This window comes from Canis lupus, chromosome 20 (genome assembly GCF_003254725.2).
Source record: "Canis lupus dingo isolate Sandy chromosome 20, ASM325472v2, whole genome shotgun sequence".
NCBI lineage: Eukaryota > Metazoa > Chordata > Mammalia > Carnivora > Canidae > Canis > Canis lupus.
Window position 1 is genome coordinate 38,283,562 of NC_064262.1, and position 24,651 is coordinate 38,308,212.

Genomic DNA, 24,651 nt, shown 5'->3' on the forward strand with positions numbered 1-24,651 from the left:
CAAGGAGGTTAGAAAGCAATCTCCTGGCACCCCCATTGAGCCTGAAAGCTGAGATTTACAGAAGCAATCAGGATTTCTGCATCCCCAAAATGAGGATTTTAAAAGAATGAAGAGAACAAGCCTGTTTGTGACCTTAAGGATCTGTGGCCCCTCCCTTTGGAGCTCAGACTGGTAAAGCCCCACATACATTCCCCCACCTGGAAATCCATTTTAAATGGTAGCAGAAGCACAGAATAACATACAACTCTTTCCATAGCATGAGAACTCCACTAGGGCCCCATGTAAGGGTATTCACAATAAGCAAGAGGAAACTAGGACAGTGTAAGTGCTGCCTCTTTTAAGAGGGAATTAGCAAAGAAATAAATACCAATAGCTCATTCCCTTTCTTTTGAGAGAGGACTTGGGTACACAAACTAAGGTGATAATCCTCCAAAATTGTTCTCGCATCTGTGAACCTAAGAGTGAAGAAGACAGTAAAACTGGTCCAATGGGCAAACAAAAATATGCTAGTAACCTGTATGGCAGTGGGGGTGGGGTGGTGGTTGGTTGTAAATTAACAGAAACTCCTTTTACTATTCCATTCTACTGATGAACACTTTGAAGCACTGAGGCTACAACCACAGAAAATAAAGCCACAAAATTCCCAGAGGGACTTGTTAGTTGAGAAAAGGCTATGAACAAAGACTGGGGTTTCACAAGCACAACATCAGACTTCACAACAGAAATCATGGTGGGAAAGCACAGGAAGAAAGAGAGAAGATACCTTCATAAAATGCCCCAATTAGAGAATCCTGCTACAGCACATAACTTCCTCTACAAAATGCATTCATGTGTAACTGAAATATTTAAATGATCCCTTCAGACTCTAAATGATCAGAATTTCTGATCTGACAGCAGAGAAGTGGGTAGGTTGAGAAGCAAATACTGTGGAGGGCTGGGCCCAATGATCAGTCCCCACAGTCCATCCTCAAGAGAGCATCACTGAAAGTCACATCTTGGCAAAATAATAAACTAGTTCACATCACAGATCTTTGGAACAGTCTTGTTGGTTGGAACCTTAAATGTTAACTCTATGAATGCAAAAGACTATAGAGGGTGACTTTGATCAGAGAAAGAAAGGTAAGGCCTTTCCAATTGATCACATTAAAAATTAAACAGGGATCCCTGGGTGGCGCAGTGGTTTGCCTCCTGCCTTTGGCCCAGGGCGGGATCCTGGAGACACGGGATCGAATCTCACATCGGGCTCCCAGTGCATGGAGCCTGCTTCTCCCTCTGCCTATGTCTCTGCCTCTCTCTCTCTCTCTCTCTCTCTGTGACTATCATAAATAAATTTAAAAAAGGGATCCCTGGGTGGCGCAGCGGTTTGGCGCCTGCCTTTGGCCCAGGGCGTGATCCTGGAGACCCAGGATCGAATCCCACGTCGGGCTCCCGGTGCATGGAGCCTGCTTCTCCCTCTGCCTGTGTCTTTGCCTGCCTCTCTCTCTCTCTCTGTGTGTGTGTGACTATCATAAATCTAAAAAATAAATAAATAAATAAATAAATAAATAAATAAATAAATAAATAAATAAAAATATAAATATAAATATAAATATAAATATAAATAAATAAACAACAAACCTTTTCTGTGGGCAAAGAAAATATGTACTTATCCAGGAGCACACTGCAGCCTTGCTTCCCGATGGGTGAAGGGGATAATTAAAAAAGAGTGGCTAAGAACAGAAGTACAAAGTCTATGGTGAAAGAGCATTCCATAGTGGCTCTCCTAGCACCTTGCACCAGAGCAGCAACTCTTTAGACTTCCACCAAGCCTCATCTTTCCTTTTTTCCTCTCCTCATATTTAGTCATGAATTCTATGCCTGAAGAAGGTACCTAAATATCTCTCTCCTCTTCTCTCCACACAATGGTACTACCGGGTCTGGTTCCTGCTCTGGCCTCTAGAGTCTCCCTGCTTCCGGCCTGCTCCTCCTATAATCCACACTGCAGAGTGAGCTTTCTGAATCTACTTCAGTCAGTTTCCAGGCACTCAGGATCTTTTAAGACACTTTAGAATGGTCCCTTCTGCCCTTAGGATAAGACCTAAAATCCATCAGGCCCTTCCAGATAGCTAGCCTCCAGCCTTCTTTCTGACCACCAAGTACTTCTCCTCCACCCACACCATGCTCTCTAGTCTCAAAAGCATAATGCTGTGTCCCTCTTTCCCCACCTCCTTATCTAACAGGTATGTATTAGATTCTAATTTCTAATTTACTTCTAACCCATACTCTCTTTCAGGTCTCTGCCTGAAGGTTAGCTCCTTGAAAGCCTTCTATAAGGTTTCTTCCTTTTTATTTTTATTTCAGTGTGTTCCCAAGATTGCTAGGCTGCAGTGCCTGTCAATATATCTGTGGAGAAAAGGTTAATAACTGTTGCTTTCTCTCTTGGTATGCTGTTTGGGGAATTTTATTTAAACTGGCACACCCTGCTTCTGTACTCTTAATTGGACCAAAGATTACTTTAAAACTTCAGAAGACGATTCAGAGAATATTTTAAAACCTTCCCTTCAGGAAGGTTACTGGGAACTCTGAATCAGGACAGAGAAAGCAGCTAGCGAATGGCTATAAACCCCTCAACAGGTCTGTGGTGAGCCCTACTAGATAATGGACCCAATGCACTGCCTCCCCAGTCATGCTGGAGGCCAAACAACAACCGCTCCAGTCACTAGAACTGCCCCCAGAAGCACTGGGGCTCACCTCACCAATAATACTTACTATCAGTTAGATTCATGTTACAAATATTATAAACATTGGGGTGCTTGGGTGGCTCAGTCAGTTAAGTGTCAGACTCTTGGTCTCAGCTCAGGTCTTGATCTCACAGTTGAGAGTTTTGGAGTCCCTCTTTGGGCTCCGTGCTGGGCATGGAATTTATGTACATACATAAATAACATTAACTCATTCAGTCCTCAAAACAGCCCTATTAAGTAGATGATACTATAATTATTCCCATTTTACAGATAAGGAAACTTGCTCAAAAAGCTGTACATAGTAAAGACTGGATTTGAACCCAGGTGACTGATCTGTCTCCAGAATTCATGCTCTTAGCCACCATACTGCATAATTTATCCTCTATTCCCATTTCCCTTCATGAAAGTTATATAGAAAAAAAATAGAGTTCAGAGAAAGAGCTACATATGTACTGTGCCTCGGTTTACAACAAAAGGTGTAAGAAAATGCAATACAGAATTCTGGATCAATTAGATGATCATATTTGGGGAAGAGAGGGATGAACCTTGACCCTTACCTCATACCATACAAAAATCAATTCATGATGGATCACAGACCTAAATGTGAAGGCAAAACACTTAAAGCTTCTGGAAAATAGAATATCCTCAACCTTGGGGTAGCACAAAGCACTAAACATAAAAGGAAAAAATAAATCTGATTTCATTATAATTAGAACATCTATTCATCAAAAATACAATTGAAAAATGAGCATAAAACTGCAAAAAAAAAAAAGGAAGAAGAAGAAAACTCAATTAAGAGGGTGAAAAATCAAGCAATATAGAAGGGAAAGATGTATGTGTAAGTGTACCCAATAAAATTCATATCCAGATATGGAGAATTTCTATAAATCAATAAGATATAGATGAAAGGAAAGAAAAATGCTCCAAAAAATGTGTTCAGACACTTCCCAAAAGTGAAAATGGTCATAAGTATGTGGAAAAAGGCTAAGATCTTAAATAATCAGGGAAAGGCAAATTAAACAAACCCACAATCAGAAGCTCCCATCCCCTGGATTATTGGGAAGAGGGTTAAAGGTCCTTCAAAGTCACTCTGAACAACTGTGTCAATATCTGACATGCTTTCCTAATGCAGATTTTCAAAACAATCTTCTCCTCCCAGCACACCCAAACTCTACCTATTTGTGTTTTTAAGCTTGGAATGCAGAAAAGGACAGGAAATGGTATTAAAATTGGCACTACTTCATTTCTACCAAGAAGTCAACCTATCTTTCTCTGACTTATTTCACTTAGCATAATACACTCTACTTCCATCCACATCATTGGAAATGTAAGTTTTCATTCTTTTTGAGGGCCGAGTAATATTCCATTATATACACATATATGTATATATAATGGAATGTATGTGTGTGTATATATATATACACACATATACATACAAACACACACATATACTTACCTACACATCTTCTTTATCCATTCATCAGTCGATGGACATTTGGGCTCTTTTCATAGGTTGGCTATTATTGATAATGCTGCTGTAAACATTGGGGTGCATATACTCCTCCAAATCTGTATTTCTGTGTCCTCTGGGTAAATACCTAGTAGTGCCACTGCTGGATCATATAATTCTATTTTTAACTTTTTGAGGAACCTCTATACTGGCTACACCAGTTTACATTCCCTTTCTTTCTTTTCTTTTCTTTTTTTTTTTTTGCTTGTTTTAAAGATAGTATGTATTCATTTATGAGAGACACAGAGAGGCAGAGACATAGGCAGAGGGAGAAGCAGGCTTCTCACAGGGAGCCCAATGTGGGACTCAATCCTAGGACCCCGGGACCATGACCTGAGCCAAAGGCAGATGCTCAACTGCTGAGCCACTAGGCCTCCCCTAGTTTGCATTCTTAAGGAAGGCACATGTTGTGCTATATGTAAGTGACGAATCACTGAAATCTACTCCCAAACCAATACTGTGTTGTATGTTAACTATGTAAAATTTAATATTTTTTTTAATTTTTATTTATTTATGATAGTCACACAGAGAGAGAGAGAAAGAGAGGCAGAGACATAGGCAGAGGGAGAAGCAGGCTCCATGCACCGGGAGCCCGACGTGGGATTCGATCCTGGGTCTCCAGGATCGCGCCCTGGGCCAAAGGCAGGTGCTAAACCGCTGCGCCACCCAGAGATCCCAACTATGTAAAATTTAAATTAAAAAATTAAACATTAAAATTTAAAAACACTCAGAACAGTTTTTTTTTGTTTTTTTTTTTTTTTAATGTCACTCTACACTCTCAATTTAGGCTATTCTGAAAGATCAGTCCAATGACAGATATTCAAGTTGTCTCAGGAAAAAGTTATACAATTTTCTGGGGCGGGGGAGAAGGAGGATAAAACAAATACAGAATAAAAAGATCTGTCTTGGGGAACCTAGATAACTCTGTCAGTTAAGCATCCGACTTTTGATCTCAGTTCAGGTCTTTGATCTCAGAGTTGTGAGTTCAAGCCCTACATTGGGCTCCATGCTGGGTGTGGAGTCTACTTAAATAAATAAAAATCTAAAAAAAAAAAAAAAAAAAAAAGATCGTCTTAAATCCGTAATTTTTAAGAAAACAAACAAACTTCTATTTATTTATTCCAGAGAGAGAGAAAGACAGCAAGTGAAGGAGTAGGGAAAAGGACAAGGCGACTCTGTACTGAGCTCTGAGCCTGACGCAGGACTAGATCCCAGCATCCTGAGATCATGACCTGAGCCAAAACCAAGAATCAGATGCTTAACTGACTGCTCCACCCAAGCGCCTTCGTCTTAAATCTGTAATTTAAGGAATGGTGCTGGTCATCTAAGTTGAGAAAAAAATGCTGAAATGCAATAGAGATCTATTTACCCTGTCTGTACTGCATTCAGTCACATGGCTAAACTGGCCTTTCAAGCTCATTCATAGCCCTTTTCTCTGCTTTGGTGATTTTTCTTCTTTGTTCCTAAAAAACATGCCCATCCTTCCCCGTCCTCATCTAGAACAAGAGAACAACAGATCTAGAGTTTAGGTTGCAGAATTTCATCTTGTGGAAGTGAACCTAAAAGGCTTAGCAAGGTTTGCCCAAGATCACAAAAGTTTAGATGAAGATGATTACTTTGGCCTGAGGGCCCCTTTAGCAGCTGAGGCAAAGGCTTTTTCCCAGGCCCTAGGCAGTATGGACTGCCCCCAATTTTCCTGCCTCATCTATTTCTCCTTCCCTACCAGAAAAGCCCCATTGGCAAAAAGTTAAGATAAAACCTTTCAACTTTTAAAAAAGCCTCTCCTTGGTCTTCATTTACTGTTTTGATTTCCTTGTATACCAAAACTCCTCAAAAATACTGTCTGTTCTTGGGGTCTCCAATTTCTCTCCACCTCTTCTTGTTTATGCCCTATCATGGCATGGAAACTGCTCATCAAGGGCACCATGAACTCCCATACTGCTAAATCCAACAGCCAATTATTCTCCTTTAATTTTAATTCCAGTGTATTAACAGTGTTATATTAATTTTAGATGTACATTATAGTGACTCAATAGTTCCATATCTTACTCAGTGCTCATCAAGATAAGTCTATTAAGGGGGCACCTGGGTGGCTCAGTCAGTTAAGTGGCTAATGTTGGCTCAAGTCATGATCTAGCCCCACGTTGGGCTCCATGCTCAGCAAGGAGTCTGCCTCTCCCTCTCCTTCTGCCCCTCTCCTTGCTCATAAAATCTCCCTCAAATAAATAACTGAAATCTTTAAAAAAAAAAAAAAAAAAGATAAGTCTATTCCTAATCCCTTCACCTATTTCACCCATGCCTCCACCCACCTCCCCTTCCGTAAGCATCAGTTTGTTCTCTATAGTTAAGATTCTATTTTTTATTAGGTCTCTCTTTTCCCCCTCCTTTGTTCATTTTTTAAATTTCACATAAGAGTGAAATCATATGGTATTTGTCTTTCTCTGACTGGCTTATCTCACCTAGCATTATACTCTCTAGATCCATCCATATTGTTACAAATGGCAAGATTTCATTCTTTTTAATGGCCAAATAATACTCACAAAAGAGTGAGTATAGAGTATTATCCACCTCACATCTTCTTTATCCATTCATCTCCTGATGGATACTTGGGCTGCTGCCGTATTTGCCTATCCTAAGTAATGCCACAATAAACATAGTGGTACATGTAACTATTTGAATTTGTGCTTTTGTAATTTGGAGGTAAATACCCAGTAGTGTGATTCCTGGATTACAGCGTAGTTCTATTTCTAATTTTTTGAGGAACCTCCATACTGTCTTCCACAGTGGCTGCACCAGTTTGGATTCCACCAACAGTAGTACACTAGGGTTCCTTTTCCTCCACATCTTCGCCAACACTTGTTTTTTGTGTGAGATATCACTCAGTGATATCTGTCATTTTGATTTGCATTTCCCTGATGATGAGTGATGTTGAACATCTTTCCATGTGTCTGTTGGCCATTTGATATCTTCTTTGGAGAAATGTCTGTTAATCTCTTCTGCCCATTTTTAATTAGATTATTTGATTTTTTTTTCAGTGTTGAGTTGCGTAAGTTCTTTATATACTTTGGGTACAACCCTTTATCAGATATGTCACTTGCAAATACCTTCTCCCATTCAGTAGGCTGTCTTTCAGTTTTGTTGGTTGTTTCCTTTTGTGCAGAAGCTTTTTATTTTGATGTAGTCCAATAATTTATTTTTGCTTTTGTTTCCATTGCCTTCAGGAGACGTATCTAGAAAGATGTTGCTATAACCAGTGTCAGAGAAATTACTGCCTGTGCTCTCTTCTAGGATTTTTATGGTTTCAAGTTTCATATTTAGGTCCTTAATCCATTTAGTTTAGTTTTATGTATGGGTGTAAGAAAGTGGTCCACTTTCATTCTTTTGCATGTAGCTGCCCAGTTTTCCCAACACCATTGTTGAAGAGACCTTTTACCCTTGCATATTCTTTTCTCCTTTGTCAAAGATTAAGTGACCATGTAAGTGTGGGTTTATTTCTGGGCTTTCTATTCTGTTTTATTGATCTGTGTGTCTATTTTTTGTGCCAGAACTTTACTGTTTTGATTACCACAGCTTTGTAATATAACTTGAAGTCTGGAATTGTGATACCTCCAATTTTTTTCTTTTTCAAGAATACTTTGGGGCTATTGGGGGGGTCTTTCTTGGTTCCATTCCAATTTTAGGATTATTTGTTCTAGTCCTGTGAAAAATGCTGTTGGTATTTTGGTAGGGATTGCGTTAAATCTGTAGGTAGCTTTGGGTAGTATATACATTTTAATAACATTTGTTCTTTTGATCCATGAGCATGTAGAATATCTTTCCATTTCCTTGTGTCTTCAATTTCTTTCTTTTTTTTTTTTTAAAGATTTTATTTATTTATTCATGATAGTCACAGAGAGAGAGAGAGAGAGAGGCAGAGACACAGGCAGAGGGAGAAGCAGGCTCCATGCACCGGGAGCCCGATGTGGGATTCGATCCCGGGTCTCCAGGATCGCCCCTGGGCCAAAGGCAGGCGCCAAACCGCTGCGCCACCCAGGGATCCCAATTTCTTTCATCAATATTTTATAGTTTTCAGAATACAAGTCTTTTACTTTTACCTCTTTGGTTATGTTTATTCCCAGGTATTTTACTATTTTTGGTGCAACTGTAAATGGGACTATTTTCTTAATTTCTCTTTCTGCTGCTTTTTTATCAGTGTATGGAAATCCAACAGATTTCTGTATATTGATTTTGTATCCTGTGACCTTACTGAATTCATTTATCAGTTCTAGTAATTTTTGGTGGAGTCTTTAGGGTTTTCTATATATATAATCATGTCATCTACAAATACTGGAAGTTTTATTTCTTCCTTACTGATGTGGATGCCTTTTATTTCTTTTGTTGTCTGCTGTGGCAAGAACTTCCAGGAATATGTTGAACAAAAATAGAGTGTACATCCTTGTCTTGTTCCTGATCCTAGGGGAAAAATTCTCAGTTTTTTTCCCCACTGATAATGATGTTGGCTCTGGGTTTTTCATATAAAGCCTTTATTATGTTGAGGTATGTTCCCTCTAAACCTACCTTATTGAGTGTTTTTTATCATGAATGGATGTACTTTTTCTGCATCTACTGAAATGATGATACAATTTTTATCCTTTCTCTTAATTGATGTGATGTATCACATTGATTAATTTATGAAAATTGCAAATATCCAACAGTCAATTCTTTTTTTTTTTTTTTTTTTCAACAGTCAATTCTTATTCCTCATAGTACTCTGGCTATTGCTAGACTTTGACACAGTTAATCACTTCCTCCTTGAAATAATTTTTTTGGGGGGCTACCATAGCAATTTTCTCTTTTCTACAACCTCAGTGGCCATTTCTCCTCAGTCTTGTTTCCTAGACCATCTTCATCCCCCTCCCCACCACTGAGTGCCTAGCACTTAGTCACTCAGACCACTTTTCTCAACTTCTCTTATTTCTGGGATGATCTCATCCTGTCCCATGATATATATTTATACACAGATATATCCCATGTTTTTATCTTCAATGTAGAGTTCTCCTCTGAACTTCAACTCCATAATCTAACTGCCTTCTAGATATCTCAACTTATCAAATTTAACATGTCTCCAAAACGAGGCTTTGTCTGTCCCCAATCTGTTCCTCTCCCTCAATCTTCCCAAGCTCAGCAAATGGCATCTTCAAGTTGTTCAGTCCAAAAACTTTGGAATCCATCCTTGTCTTCTCTTTCACACAATCTATATTCACTTTATCAACAAACCCTATTGCTCTATCTTTAAAACATATCCAGAATCTAACTACTAACCATCAAGCCACCAATCACCTCTTGCCTGGATCTTGCAGTATCCTCCTAGTTTGTCTCTCTGCCTTTTGCCCTTATCTCCTTTAGCCTATTCCCTACATATCAATCACAGTGATCTTTTAAAACCTAGACCAGATCTCATTCCTCTGCCCAAACCTTCTAGTAGCTCCCATCTCACATAATAATGCCCCACACGGTCTGATCCCAAGGCTAGCCTCTCATCCAGACATATTCTGCTTCAGCTACCATGGCTCCCTTGTTGTTCCTCTCACACACTGAGAAAGCTCCTGCCTTTGGATCTTTGATCTTGCTATCCTACCTCTCTGGAATGCTTTTTCCCTAGACAATCACCAGACTAGCCCCCTAACTTCCTTCATGGCTCACTCAAAAATCACCAGTTCAAGTGAGGTCCTTCTTGACCATGCTACATAAAATGAATGCAATATCTTTTCTACCTAATGAATAAAAATCCCATGTGTAGAGGCAATGTTATCCCCTGTTATATTTTCAATGCCCATGACAATGCTTAACAAAGAGTAAGTGCTCAATAAATATTACTGAATGACTAAGTGAATGCATTCCTTTCCCCTGCCACTCTTGCACACTGTATTGCACTCCTAATGTCCTCTGCTCTCTTTGCAACCTGCCACTCTTTTAGGCATTGAAACTCACTGGACTACACAGATTTTTTACATAATTTGACTCCTAAAAGACTCTATTAGGTACCTTTCTCACAAAAACTTCATTTCGGGTGCCTGGATGGCTCAGTCAATTAAGTGTCTGCCTTCAGTTCAGGTCATGATCCCAGGATGCTAGGATCAAGACCCATGTCTGGATCCCTGCTAGCGGGGAGCCTGCTTCTCCCTCTGCCCTCACCTTGCTCATGTTCTCCCTCACCTTGCTCATGTTCTCTCTCAAATAAATAAATAAAATCTTTTTAAAAAAATTTCATTTCAACAAATGCATTTAATAGCCTACTCTAAGAGTCTTATAAATAGATGGTGGTTGGTGGGCTGGAGAATAGTCATTTGGACCTCAGAGAGATAAATAATCTTATTCAAAAAAAAAAAAATCTTATTCACTGAACATCTAAAGAGAAGTCTCTAGCAAAATGTCATTACATTCAATTCTCAGTTCTGATTCCCCATGACTTGGATAGCTAATAGAGATGACAAAAACCATCATTCAAGTAAAATGAAAGCACATATCCATACAAAGGCTTATATATGAATGTTCATAATGGTTTTAATTATAATAGCACAAAACAAAAAGGAAAGAAAGATGGAAGGAGGGAGGCAGGGAGGGAGAACCCACAGGGAATAGATAAACTGGGGTATACCCATACAATGGAATACTATGCAGCAATTAAAAGAAATGAACAATTGATATACACAACATAGATGAATCTTAAAATAATTATGCTAGGTGAAAGAGGCCCAATGCCCCAAAAGAGAATGAATACCCTACATGGTTTCAATTATACCAAAATTCTAGAAAGTATAACCAATAAGGACAGAAAGCAGATCAGTGCTTCAACAGGGACAGGGTTCAGGGCAAAAAAAAGGAAGGAATTCAAAAGGGAATAAGGAAACTTTCAGGGGTAATGAATATGCTCATTATCTTGATTTTGATGAGAGTTTTAAGGGTATATACATACCATACAATTAAACCTCAATAAAGCTGGAAAAAAACAAAAATCCAATATACAGTACCCTGACTATACAGCTTAAGTGGGATATATTAAAAGAAAAAAAAAAAAAACTGCAAAGAAAAAAAAAAAACACACTATTGAACTTTAGATTTATTGTCTGTAACGGAACTATCTGAAACTATTTTGAGTCTACCGTAAAACCAAGCAAGTGAAAAAATACACTGATGCTACTGAGAACCAGGTTCTCACCATGAGAGAAGGGACTTCAGATACGGAATGGGAGAAGGATTAAAATTTAGAGCATTGTTCATGAACACAATTTTTAAAATAAACGTATTTCCTAGCTCTACAGACCAAAAGAACCTACAATCAGGGATGTGTGAGTGGCTCAGTGGTTGGCGTCTACCTTCAGCTCAGGGCATGATCCCAGGGTCCTATGATCGAGTCCTGCATCAGGCTCCCTGCAGGGAGCCTGCTTCTCCCTCTACCTATGTCTCTGCCTCTCTCTGTGTGTCTCACATGAATAAATGAATAAAATATTAAAAAAAAAAAGAACCTACAATCAACGATATCCCAGAAGTACTGAACACATGTATAGCCCAGATCTTGGTTTCTCAGTACCATTTCCTTCTAAAAGAAACCAGGAATCTTTGGAGAAAAAGCCAATTTCCAGGTTGGAATAGAGAAAATACAAGGTAGGCCTGGAACACTGCTGTGCCAGAAAGAAAAGGTAGTGTTCATAAATTGTAGGAAACATGTCAAAGAACACTGAAGTTACCTGGAACACACTCACGCTCCCACTAGCCAAATCTAGGACAATTTGAGCATCAAAATAAACAACAGAATGGATTCTATCACTCTGAAATCTTTTTTACAGATTTTATGTATTTATTTAAGCAGCGGGAGGGACAGAGCAAGAGAGATAGGGAGACTCCCCACTGAGCATGGAGCCCGACACAGGGCTCAATCCCAGGACCCTGAGATCATGACCTGAGACGAAGTCAGACACATAACCCACTCAGCCACCCAACCAACTCAGCCACCCAGATGCCTCTATCACATTGAATTTTTTAAAAAAAGGATCTGAGACCCTACAGGTATTTCTAAAATAATAATAATGATGATGATGATAAAAAATAAAGTGAAGAGGGAAAACTCATCTTTACTGAAAAATACAAATAAATGTAGAAGGAAACAGAATCAGGTAAGTCACCATTTTGCAGCTACCATATTAAGAAAGTATGTAGGTAGGAATCATAAATGGAAGCTGAAAACACTGGGTAAAAGACTGGAGGCACAGGATATTCCCAGAGTTTTAGGTTCACAGCAAAACTGAGAGGAAGATACAAAGATTTACCATATATCCCTGCCCTAACACTCGCATAGCCTTTTTTTTTTTTGCCCCCGGAGAACCTATTTTTATTCCCGGTTGAGACCTTGAGCCTCTTCTCTCCATGTAAAGGGTACAGCAATGTCAGGGCACAATGAGGTCAGTATCTGCTCCTCACCAAACCACCCCCACCAGCCCCTGGGCCACAGCTCTAATGCTAACTGATGAGGAGCTGAGCCAGCCAGCTTTCCTCAGGACGGACAATGGCTTCATGAGAAATACAAACATGTTTGCAGTAAAATAAGGAGTCACTATCTTAACCAGAAAGGGGGTGCAAATGGTGGCATCTCAGGCACTGAGACAGGCGAGGGGAGATGGGGTTTGAGGGTTAAGGGTCTCCCGCGGTATGTGTATGGGGGGGGGAAGGCTATCCTTTATTCTCTGCATTGAGAGTCTCTGATCCCATGCCCCATTATCAATATTGCCCAGCAGAGTGGTCCATTTGTTACAGTGGATGAACCTACACTGTCACATCATTATTACCCAAAACCCATAGTTTACATTAGGGTTCACTCTTGATGTTGTACATTTTATGGGTTTGGACAAATACATAATGACATGTATCTATCATTATAGTATCATACAGAGTAGTTTCACTGCCCTAAAAATCCCCTGTGCTCTACCAACTCACCCCTCCCTCCCCTCTAAAGCCCTGGCGATCACAGTTCTTTTTTTTTTTTTTTTTAAAGATTTTATTTATTTATTCATGATAGACACAGAGAGAGAGGGGCAGAGATACAGGCAGAGGGAGAAGCAGGCTCCCTGCGGGGAGCCCGATGTGGGACTTGATCCCAGGTCTCCAGGATCACACCCTGGGCTGAAGGGCGGTGCTAAACCGTTGAGCTACCCCAGCTGTCCAACCACCGTTCTTTTTACTTTTACTTTTTTTTTAAAATATAAACAGAAAAGTAAAAATAAGTGGAATATCATGGAATTACAAAGCCACCATAATTCTGAAGAATTTTAAATGGCACACATAAAAAGGGATACACAATAGCATTCTAGTTTTGTAAAAATACATATTTGCATAGCAAAAAGACAGCAAAAACTATGACAAAATATCTTGCTATCTCTGGCTGAAGGAATTATGAGTGATTTTGTGTCCTTTATAATATTTTGTATTTCCAAAATTTACCGAATAAAGCAAATATTACTCATGGTCACAGTTATTAAATAGTAAAGTAAAAACAAACAAACAAACAAACACATAAATCACAAAAAAAAAAATAGTAAAGTCAACAAGCCACTTGGCATTACAGATTTTGAAATATTATCCAAATTCTAGCCACATTCTCTAAAGAAGGATCTAGGACATTAGGCAATCATAGCATCCATAATGTTTCTTTAACACTATTCTTAGAAAATAAATCTAGGTTCAAAATAAGGATATTTGGGATCCCTGGGTGGCGCAGCGGTTTGGCGCCTGCCTTTGGCCCAGGGCGCGATCCTGGAGACCCGGGATCGAATCCCATATCGGGCTCCCGGTGCATGGAGCCTGCTTCTCCCTCTGCCTATGTCTCTGCCTCTCTCTCTCTCTCTCTCTATCATAAATAAATAAAAAAAAATTTAAAAATTAAAAAAAAAACAAAATAAGGATATTTAATGTGACAGAAAGACCATAATAAATGGTGCAAACTTTATAGTTTTCCATTAACCTATGCTGCCTTGTGAAGGGCTCTGGGGGCTTCCATATGAGGGAAAAAACATTGGGTAGGACTCCCATTAGATTGCTGAAACCATTCCTCCCAGGTGCAATTCTTTATGAAATAAAACCACACATTCTGATCTTAGTACAAATTTCTGGAAGTTCTCCCACAGTTCTTGCACTTCCAGCTGCTCAGAGAGCATGACTTTTACTGCAGGGTGTTAACCATTTACTGATATGTCCAGAACTCACAGTGAGGATCTGAAAGAGCAATGACTAAGACCCAAACAAATAAACCTGGGCTTCCAAGTATATCTCAAACTGCCACCACTGGCCCTACCTGCTGAGGGACCTGCCTATTGTCATCCCAGACCACTCTGGCCTTTACTCTAAGCTCCAGCCACCATGGCCTCTACATTCCTGATTCTTAAACAAGCAAATTTATTCTCAACCAGGGCCTTTGCCCTGGCCCTCTGCCTAGAACATTTTACCCCTGATTCTTTACATTGTAAGCAAAGAGGAGAAACAGAAAGGGGTCAGAGAAAAAGCAAAAAGCAAACTCCCTGCAGGAGAGTCAGAGATCTAGGGGTTGAGAAGGAGATCAGCCTTCCCTACCCAATGATACAAGATGAAGAAGGTCAGCCTGAGGCCAGAGTTAGCTTTCTGTCAACAAGATGGCTATGAAGCAGGTTCCAGAAGAAATATATCTAACTGCAATTCCAGGATCTCAGTACCCTGATATGCCATGTAAAATGGACAAGAATAAAACGAAAAAGAAAAAAAAAGAAGAAGAAAAAGGCCTTCACATTCTAAAAAGATGTACCCATCAAGGCAGTCTGTGCCCAGATCTTGACTAATGTAAACTAGGACTTGTCAAATGTTTCCACTGAGGTGTTCCTAAATGCCTGCAGAAAACGTTCTTATCCTTTTGGGACTGTCAGGGTACCATTCAAACTCTACTCTAAAATTTATTTGAAAAAAATCCTATTTTACTTTAAAAATGCATATTAATTCTAGTTTCTATGCCTAATTTTCATTACAAAAATGTTTTTAATTCCTTACCAGTTAAAGTACTAACCCTCAAGCCCCAACACCATTCCCCCCAATCTCCTGATAAAATTGGCACTCCAACAAGTTCTATCATGTTCATCCTGAAGCTCCATAAACTTCCAATATGCCTACCACAACCCAAGGAACCAAGTTTGGAAATAAAACTCTTCAGCAAACAATCATTCTTAGAATAACCAGGAAGTTCTTAGTCTGCAGTTTTTGGCTAGGGCTTTGGTTTGTTCTCTGGTAAAACTCCTTTAGAAAAACCCTACTCTTCTCTTAGCTTAAGAAGGCTGCTCACAACATGGGCCAAAGAGCTTCAATGAGTAGAATGCTCTCAGAAGAAAAGGGCAGTGGTAGCCCCAGAACCCTGCTAGAGAACCAGGCAAAGGCTGGAGAAACTGACACAGGTAATAAAGTAAAAATACCATAGGAAAGAAGTGGGGCTTCTGGCTTTTCCTTGCAAATATTTCACAAGAATAAAGGTAGCCTACAAGAAGTGCAAGTGGTAGTGGAAGGGGGAATCATATTATTAACTAAGATTCATCATGCACCTGGAGAACAAGCAAAATTAGGAACTGGATCCATTAATCCAGGTGAATGTTAACAAGAAATACAAGTTCTTATTTAATAAATATCTTTAATTTTAAGCATCTCCTCCACTCACCAAACCTTTAGGGCATATTTAGGTTCAGGTTTCTTTCCCATGTCTCCCTGCTGAAGGGTTACAAAAAGCTACCTTGGGGAAACTGATGTTAAGATTTTTGCCATTTGTATAGATGGGAAAACACTTGGAAATACCTCTTGATCTAAACTCTATCACTTGTGGTTGCCAAAGCCATGAAAGGAAGAATCTACTATAGGCTTAGAGTGGAGTGACGCTGAGGAAAACAAATGTGCCAACAAACCACCAAGGCAAAGGAAGATCTCTTTACAAAGCTAAGTAAACATAGGACTCCGTGACATGAACAAGCCATGTCTTACTTTCACATCCACTAAAACACACATTAAACAGCAACTGAGGGACACCTGGGTGGCTCAGCAGTTGAGCGTCTGCCTTTAGCTCAGGACGTGATCCCAGGGTCCCGGGATCAAGTCCCCACATCGGGCTTCCTGCATGGAGCCTGTTTCTCCCTCTGCCTCTGTCTCTGCCCCTCTCTCTCTCTCTCTGTGTGTCTCTCATGAATAAATAAGTAAAATCTTAAAAAAAAAAAAAAAAAACTGAAAAATCTTTTTTTATAAAAGCTAAATTATTCTAGGAGTTTCCTTCATCTAAATATTTCAAAGTATCTTATCTGGGATAAGATATTGGACCTAAAGCTGAGCTAGAAAAAAATACCAAGCCAGAAAAACCACATTTCATAAGGAAAGTCAATTCCAGAGGCACCAGGTTTTTTTTGTTTTTAAAGATTTTATTTATTGAGATGCCTGGGTGGCTCAGTGGTTGAGCGTTTGCCTTCAGCTCTAGGTGTGATCCTGGAGTCCCAGGATCAAGTCCCACATCAGGCTCCCTGCAGGGAGTCTACTGGTCCCTCTACCTGTCTCTGCCTCACTCTCTATGTCACTCATGAATAAATAAATAAAATCTTAAAAAAATATATTTTATTTATGTGAAAGAGAGAGAGAGCACAAAGCATGGAGGGGTAGCAAGGGAGAGTGAGAAGCAGACTCCCAGGTGAGCAGAGAACCCGACTCAGGGCTCGATCCCAGGACCCCAGGATCATGACACAAGCCAAAGGCAGACATTTAACCAAATGAGCCACTTAGCCATCTCCAGAAGCACCAGGTTGTGAACTTCTGCCTCTGATAATGATAGACCCTAAAGGTGCTGCCATCTAATTTCTCCCACCATTCCAAAAGAATAGAGAAAATCCACACAGACATTAGGAGAAAAAAATGGGAATGAAAAACCAATCCAAAATGTCTTACAACATGCCATAGTCCCCCAATATGTTAGAAATGGAAAGCAGTCTTCTCCCCACTCTTTTTAAAAAGATTTTATTTATTTATTCATGAGAAATACAGAGAAAGAGGCAGAGATATTGGCAGAGGGAGAAGCAGGCTCTGTGCAGGGAGCCCAATGCGGGACTCTATTCCAGGACCTTGGTATCACGCCCTGAGCCAAAGACAGATGCTCAACCACTGAGCCACCCAGCGGCCCTCTCCCCACCTTTTTAAAGACAAAATCAGGGTGCTGCTCCCCTAAAGCCAAAGCCTCCATGTTCTCAGACTGCTATCCCACATGTCAACATTCAAAGATCAGTATCAAAGGGAGTCAATGCCCTAACTTAACATAGCAAAGCTAAAAATATCTCTAACTCCCTCACCCACTACCTATCTATCCCATTCTTCCCACGTTTGTATAGATTTCATCATCCTCCCAAGTTTTACCTGTTCGATCTTCAACTTGCCCCACATATGCAATAAGTCACCAAGTCCTATGAATTCCACCAGAACAACTCTGACCTTTTACTCCTCCTATGGGGTGAAGTGACCCCAACAGTTCAAATACTCACTAACCTTTCTATCTAAAGGTAGAAAGTACTACCTTAAGTGCTACCACAGACCTAATTGGTCTTTACTATCTACAAGCCATCTCTTCTGTACACTGCTAAATAACATTCCTAAAAATTAAAGGTCTAATGAATGTTCTTCTGTAAAAACTTCCATCAATTCAATGTTGCCTTTATTTTGTTTTTCCCATGCTGCCTTTAAAACAAATTCTAACTCCTCCCTAACTTGATTCCAGGCTATCACTCCAGTCTCACTCTGGTCATCCCTCTAATGTGTAACCAGTTCTATACCAAATAAGATAGGTCATCATTCTTTAGCATATGTCATACTTGCCCTTCTACTATGCCTTTACTCATGCTATTACTTCTAATTATCCTCTCATGTCTAGTCAGCAGTATTACCAATCAACCTCTCTCCTAAAAGCACAAATTGAGAGAGAAAGCAACCCATCACAGGCAAGGTAATTACATGAATCTATAGTCTCAGAAGTAGCATGGGTTTGAAAAAGGAGCACCACTTTGGAAACCAAAGGCCCAGTTTGTCATTTTCTGCCAAAGTTATACTGAGTGAGCCATTTGCTTTTCTGAGCCTCAATCTCATCTCTAAAGTATATCTGCCCTACCTAACACACAGGATTATCAAGATAATCAAGTAGGATAAAGTGTGCTAAAATGCTGTGAGACGATGAACTAAAGCAGTACTTAAGAGGGAAATTTACAGTTTTAATTGTTTTTATTAGGAAAAAAACATAAGCACATTCTTTAAGATTTATTTATTCATTTGAGAGTAAGCAAGAAAGCACAAGCAGGAGTGGCAGGGAAAAGGGCAGAGAGAATCTCAAGCAGACTCCCTAGTGAGTACAGAGCTGATGTGGGGTTCAGTATCATGACCCTGAAATCATGACCTAAGCCAAAACCAAGAGTTGGGCGCTTAACCAACTGCACCACAGAGGTGCCCTGGTAAGCTCATCCTTAAAAAGTTTGAAAGTGGGCAGCCTGGGTGGCTCAATGGTTTAGCACCACCTTCAACCCAGGGCGTGATCCTGGAGACCAGAGATCGAGTCCCACGTCAGGCTCCCTGCATGGAGCCTGCTTCTCCCTCTGCCTGTGTCTCTGCCTCTCTCTCTCTCTCTCTGTTTCACATGATAAATAAATAAAATCTGGCAGCCCTGGTGACTCAGCGGTTTAGCGCCGCCTTTAGTCCAGGGCCTGATCCTGGAGACCCGGGATCGAGTCCCACGTCAGGCTCCCTGCATGGAGCCTGCTTCTCCCTCTGCCTGTGTCTCTGCCTCTCTCTCTCTCTCTCTCTCTGTGCCTCTCATTAATAAATAAAAAATAAAATCTTAAAAATAAATAAATAGGGATCCCTGGGTGGCGCAGCGGTTTAGCGCCTGCCTTTGGCCCAGGGCGCGATCCTGGAGACCCGGGATCGAATCCCACGTCTGGCTCCCAGCGCATGAAGCCTGCTTCTCCCTCTGCCTATGTCTCTGCCTCTCTCTCTCTCTCTCCCCGTGTGACTATCATAAATAAATAAAAATTAAAAAAAAAAGAAAATAAATAAATAAATAAATAAAATCTTAAAAAAAAAGAAGTTTGAAAGTACTGTTAAATAAACCCTAATGAAGTAGAAGAAAGAATATTATAAAGTAGAGGTTACAAAGAAATCAAACACAAATAGAGGGAATCACGAAAGTCAAAGGACAGTTTTTAAAAACATTAGTAGAATTATTCAATGTTTGTGTAAATGAGGAGGAAGCCTATAAAAGTAAGTTATTGTCATCCAATAGAGATGAAACTTAAAAAAAAAAAAAAAGGAGCTGAAGGGTCTTTTCCTTTTCCTTCAAAAGGAAAGGATTTCTCAACCTCAGCACTACTGATATTTGAGGACAACAGTTATGTGTAGGATGGAGTTTTCCTATGCAATGTAGGATGCTTAGCAACATCCCTGGTCTCTGCCCACAAGATGCCAGTAGCATCCTTCCCTTACCTTCCAGAAGTCATCACAGTCAAAACTGTTTTCAGACATTGTAAATTGTCCCCTGGGAGGCAAAATCATCCCAGGTTGAGAAACACTGCTCTAAGAGAACAAAAGGCCACATCACATTATACCAGCTAAGACTATTCATAGCTATTTCTAATTTTAGAATAGCTTGCTGCTCTACCCATTAAGACTGTGGGATGACCAGCAAGCCAAGGCAGGAAGGGCAAGACTGAAAAAATAGGCAGGTCTCAGATGTTCAGCAAAATTGCAGTATTCAATTTTGAGAGAACCAGGAAAACTACAAGCTCTAAAACAGAGGAAGAGTTGCCACAAGTAACAGAAGTATCACTTCTATTTGGGAGTGACTGGATGATTAGAGCTCGAAAACTACTGTGAAACATCAAAAATTGATCAAATTCCAAGAAGTGAAATACCCCAGCAGAGCAAGAGAAGAAGACAGTACCTATGGAATATATTTTTTAAGACTCTGAACTTCATAAGTAATAAAATAATTCATTTGAAATGTTAAAAAATCATCTCATCTGAGAATTATATATTTATTCTTTTTTAAAAACTCCAGTCATGGGGCACTTGGGTGGCTCAGTTGGCTAAGTGTCTGCCTTCAGCTCAGGTCATGATTCTAGGGTCCTAGGATCGAGCCCTGTGTCCGGCTCCTTGCTCAGCAGGAGCCTGCTTCTCCTTCTCTCCACCACCTCATTCATGCTTTCTCATGCTCTCTCTCTCAAATAAATAAAATCTTTAAAAACAAAAAACAGGGCAGCCTGGGTGGCTCAGCAGTTTAGCGCCGCCTTCAGCCCAGGGCATAATCCTAGAGTCCCATGTTGGGCTCCCTGCATGGAGCCTTGTTCTCCCTCTGCTGTGTCTCTGCCTCTCTCTCTCTTTCTCTCTGCGTCTCTCATGAATAAATAAATAAAATCTTTTTAAAATAAATAAATAAAATAAAAACAAAAAGAAAAACAGAAACACTCCAGTTACATAGCTATACTATTCTGAAACAAACCACAATTACATTCTCACCACTTCTAAATAAATAATAATAAAGTCCACAGAAGCATGACTTTTTTTTTTAATAATTAAGAATCTAACAAGGAAAACAGAATTCCAAGAAGCCAAGATAGAAGACAGCGTGTATATATCGATTATACCCATCAGGAGCATCTAAAATCCAATTTAAACTTGACAAGATTCTAGGGGGTGCCTGAAAATATAATTCTGAGAACCCAAATGATAAAAAGCAAAAAGTGATGCAGACACCTGGGAACTCTAATGCCATCTTAAGAACCATGAGAGCCAAGTAAGATAGTCTGATGGTGTACCCCTCCAGCACTATCCTCCCCTATTTCTATTTATTCTACTTTATAGAAAGGAACTACAGAACCAGTTAGGGAGACTCCAACTGAACAAACTAGCAGTGTATAGCAAACCATATCAGGAAAAAAATAAATTAAAATGGTAATTTCTCTCCCAGCAATGAAGTGGAAATGGAGCAGAGACTCCTAAACAGTATAAATGAGGGAAAACTGATCCCCGAACCATATGACATCTGTTAGGATGAATGAGAACTGAACATAGTACTTCAGCAAAGAAAAAGGACCAATGTTCATTCTTTTTGAATCTGGAGAAGAGTAGTAGCATATTTTCCTAGGCTCCTGCAATGCTCAGTTCTACCAAGGTGGTTTGTTATAAACAGACAAAAACTATTCCTCAGTCAATAGGAAGCTTACAAACAACTAAATCCTATGTCATGAAAGGCTAGAATTAATTGAGAAGCCTTGTGGCTGGCCAGATGACCTGACATTAGACCGAAGATGAAAAGAAAAAGTCAATGGCACTTCAACAAGTTGGGGGCAAAGGAAAGGGTGGCCAAATAGGAGTCCAGAGGGTCTACTAGCTATGGAGGTGCAGTTCTCTCCCCTTAGGAGCAATTTACAGTTACTGGTAGTGACTGAAAAGCAAAGCAGCACCACAGGAGATGCAATAAACTTTCTGGAGTGGTGAACTTACCATCCGAGAATCTCTCTCCACATAATCCCCTCATGTCCATACAAGAAGAATTATAATTTCAGGAAACTCATGGTTACCCCCATGCCTGCCTATGGCCACCTGATGAATCCATGACCCCAGACCACAAAGTCTCACCACAAGGACTCTGCCATTGACTCCTCTATGACTTGGGCAAGAATGCTTCACTCTCAAATCTTTGGATCTGAACCTGCACATCTGTCAAAGACAAGTTAAACACTAATGTTTCTTCCAGCACTAAAGTGAAGCCTATATAGGACAATCCATTTCCTGAAAAACAGCATATGGGTTAACTGTTGCTGTTACCAGTCTCTGCCTTCTCACAAGAGATGACCTAAGAAATCCAAGTGAAAATACCATGCTCTCCCAGCAAAAAAAACCCATGACAAGAAAAGATAAGGCCATCTATGTCACTCACTAAGAGCCACTTACCATCTAGTAGGTCTTCCGCATCATCCCTGCCGTGCTCCTCCACTGCCACCTCCTCCTCCTCCTCCTCCTCTTCCGCATCCTCCAGCTCCACGTCCGGGTCCAGGTCTGGATCGCTCCCTGAGGCGGATTCGTCTGACATGGCTCCCAGAGGTCCTCAGTGGGCATTACCGACTCATGGTCCACCACAGGGGTCCTGGAAGGAGGACAAGAGGCATCAGAATCACCAAGCACTTCACTTAGGAACAGGAATCTTTCAAAGAGAAAATGCCAAGGATGAATTTCAACCTTCTTCACAAGTGCACTGACACTGATACATGTTTTGGGGACTCTGCCAGCTCAAGCTTCTCTTAGGTGCTTGGACAAGAAAAAAAAATTTTTAAGAAAATATTTTAAAGTGAAAAAACAAACGCACTCTATGTCTCAGAATTTCCATTTCTTCATTCCTTCAATTTCCTGAGCACCAATTCTTCATATCTTGATATATCCATACACATATATATATACATTAAGGATATTTAATCACAGACACTATACTAGGCTTTGGGGACACAATAGGAAGCACAAAAAATTATGTTGGGGGTTGGTCTATGCCAGAAGGAGATCAGAGGCCAGAGGGCGCCACACAGACATCTGGAGGGAGTGTGTTCCAGGCAGAGTGAGCAGCAAGGGCAGAGCCCTGGAGTGAGAGTAACTGAGAGTACTCAGGGAACAGGGAGTGGGTCCTGCCTGGAGCTGCCTTAGTGCACTACCTAGAAGATAGTACACTCTCCTATCACCTGGATGGAGGGCATCTAGCAGGCACCACACTGCCATTCTTCCTAAGTATGTGGGGAGCTTCAGGCTCCTATAACCATCTCTACTCTGAGGCCCTGCCCTATCTCTTATCCCGGTTCCAGCTCCATTTCTTCCAAGAAGTCTTGGTCAACTGCCCCTAGTCTTCTGGAATCAATTCCCTTTTCTGAACTCCAGTAACCATACTTGACCATGCTGACCTTCACATGGGCTACCCGGCAAAGTGGTTTGCCTTCTGTGGTTTCTCAACTGCAGACCCAAAAGAAACCACTAAGGGCAGGGGACTAAGTGGGAACTGTTTCTTTGTATCCTGGAGATGGAAGCATGTCCTATTCAGATCATTCATTCATTCACATTCACTCCCTCATTTGTCAATTTGCTCTATTATGTCTACTATGTGCCAGGTAGTATGCATGTCTGTCTGTCTCTCTCACTTGCTCTACTTTACTATTAGCTATAAAGGTCATTTCTCCTTGAGAGGGAACACAACAAGATAAAGAGAAAGCTAGACAAACTGCTTTGTCATAGAGCAAACATTAGCAAAATGTTAACATAAAGATTCACTGACCAATTATTTCAATTATTCTATATATTTCAAATTTTCCATAATGAAATGTGGGGGAGGAGCACAAAATAAATAATCTTTTCTAAGACAAACTGCTACAGACAACCACATCCACAATCAGGTTATCCTAAAATTCCTCCCTTCTCCCAAAATAAAAACCAAAACACAAGTCTCTAATTATTCAACACAAAAACTATTCCAGAACTGAAATCTCTTATTAAGGTCCAGACACAATTTGAAACAGAACTTTTACATTCTCCTAAGAAGATAGAAACAAAATGAAGTAAACTGAATCCTTAGAGTTCTGGAAAACTAGAATTTAAATTTAAGACTGTTTAGTTAACAACCATAGGAATTACGAATGTTGTGTGTACTGATGGATCATGTACTTAGCCTCTCAAGGAAATGAAAGCAAAAAAAACAGCTGAAACATGATTTAGTAATAAAATTTAAATTTTCTCGTTAATAGCATACTTCCAAAAACACCTACAAAGGGTGTTAAGGCAGAGGAAAGAAAGGTGTTCCACAAATACAAATTAATATAACTAATGTATTCACTGAATAACAAAGCATATTCCAAATTTCTGAGGGAATAATTATCTTATGTCTTTAAGTTCATTAAGTTTTAGAAAGGAAGCAGTAAATCAATTAGATGTCATCAGCTTTGGAAGTGAAATTTATTCTGAATATGTGTATGATGATAATTCAACAGCAGCTACTCTGTGTGGAAGTCAATGTTTGTAATCAGCATAACCCCTCTGGTTCATCCTACACTGCTTGAGATAAGTGTTTTGCTTACAGCGTGTTTGCCTGATTATGGAGTAGCTTTTAGAGGACAATTTTTAATTAGCCAGTACCTTTAAGTAATCTGAATGCCTGTCATTTTAGAGAAGAAATTGTGTAGTAGTGAAAGAATGACAATCACTTAGATGTAAACAGCAACAAGGAGACGCCTCCTGTAAGCCCCCAGTTAATATCTTCAAAAACCTCAGCCCCAAGCTCCTGATAGAAGCAAATATCACTTAAACATCAACAACCACACATACTATTAGAATATGAGA

At 40.0% G+C, this 24,651-nt stretch overlaps 1 protein-coding gene across 8 annotated transcripts in view; it reads right to left on the bottom strand.

Annotated features, from left to right (window-relative positions):
* Window positions 1-24,651, bottom strand: part of RAD54L2 (RAD54 like 2) — a 126,148-nt gene that overhangs the window by 55,622 nt on the left and 45,875 nt on the right. For 7 of the 8 annotated variants that reach the window (XM_025456021.3, XM_035702443.2, XM_025456022.3 and 4 more), the window contains one exon: window positions 22,234-22,426. In XM_025456021.3, the coding sequence (XP_025311806.1) occupies window positions 22,234-22,372 (139 nt within the window). In that variant the 5' untranslated portion in view covers window positions 22,373-22,426. Of the gene's footprint in view, window positions 1-22,233; window positions 22,427-24,651 lie in introns of those variants that run through there. The other variant, XM_025456023.3, reaches the window with a different exon arrangement.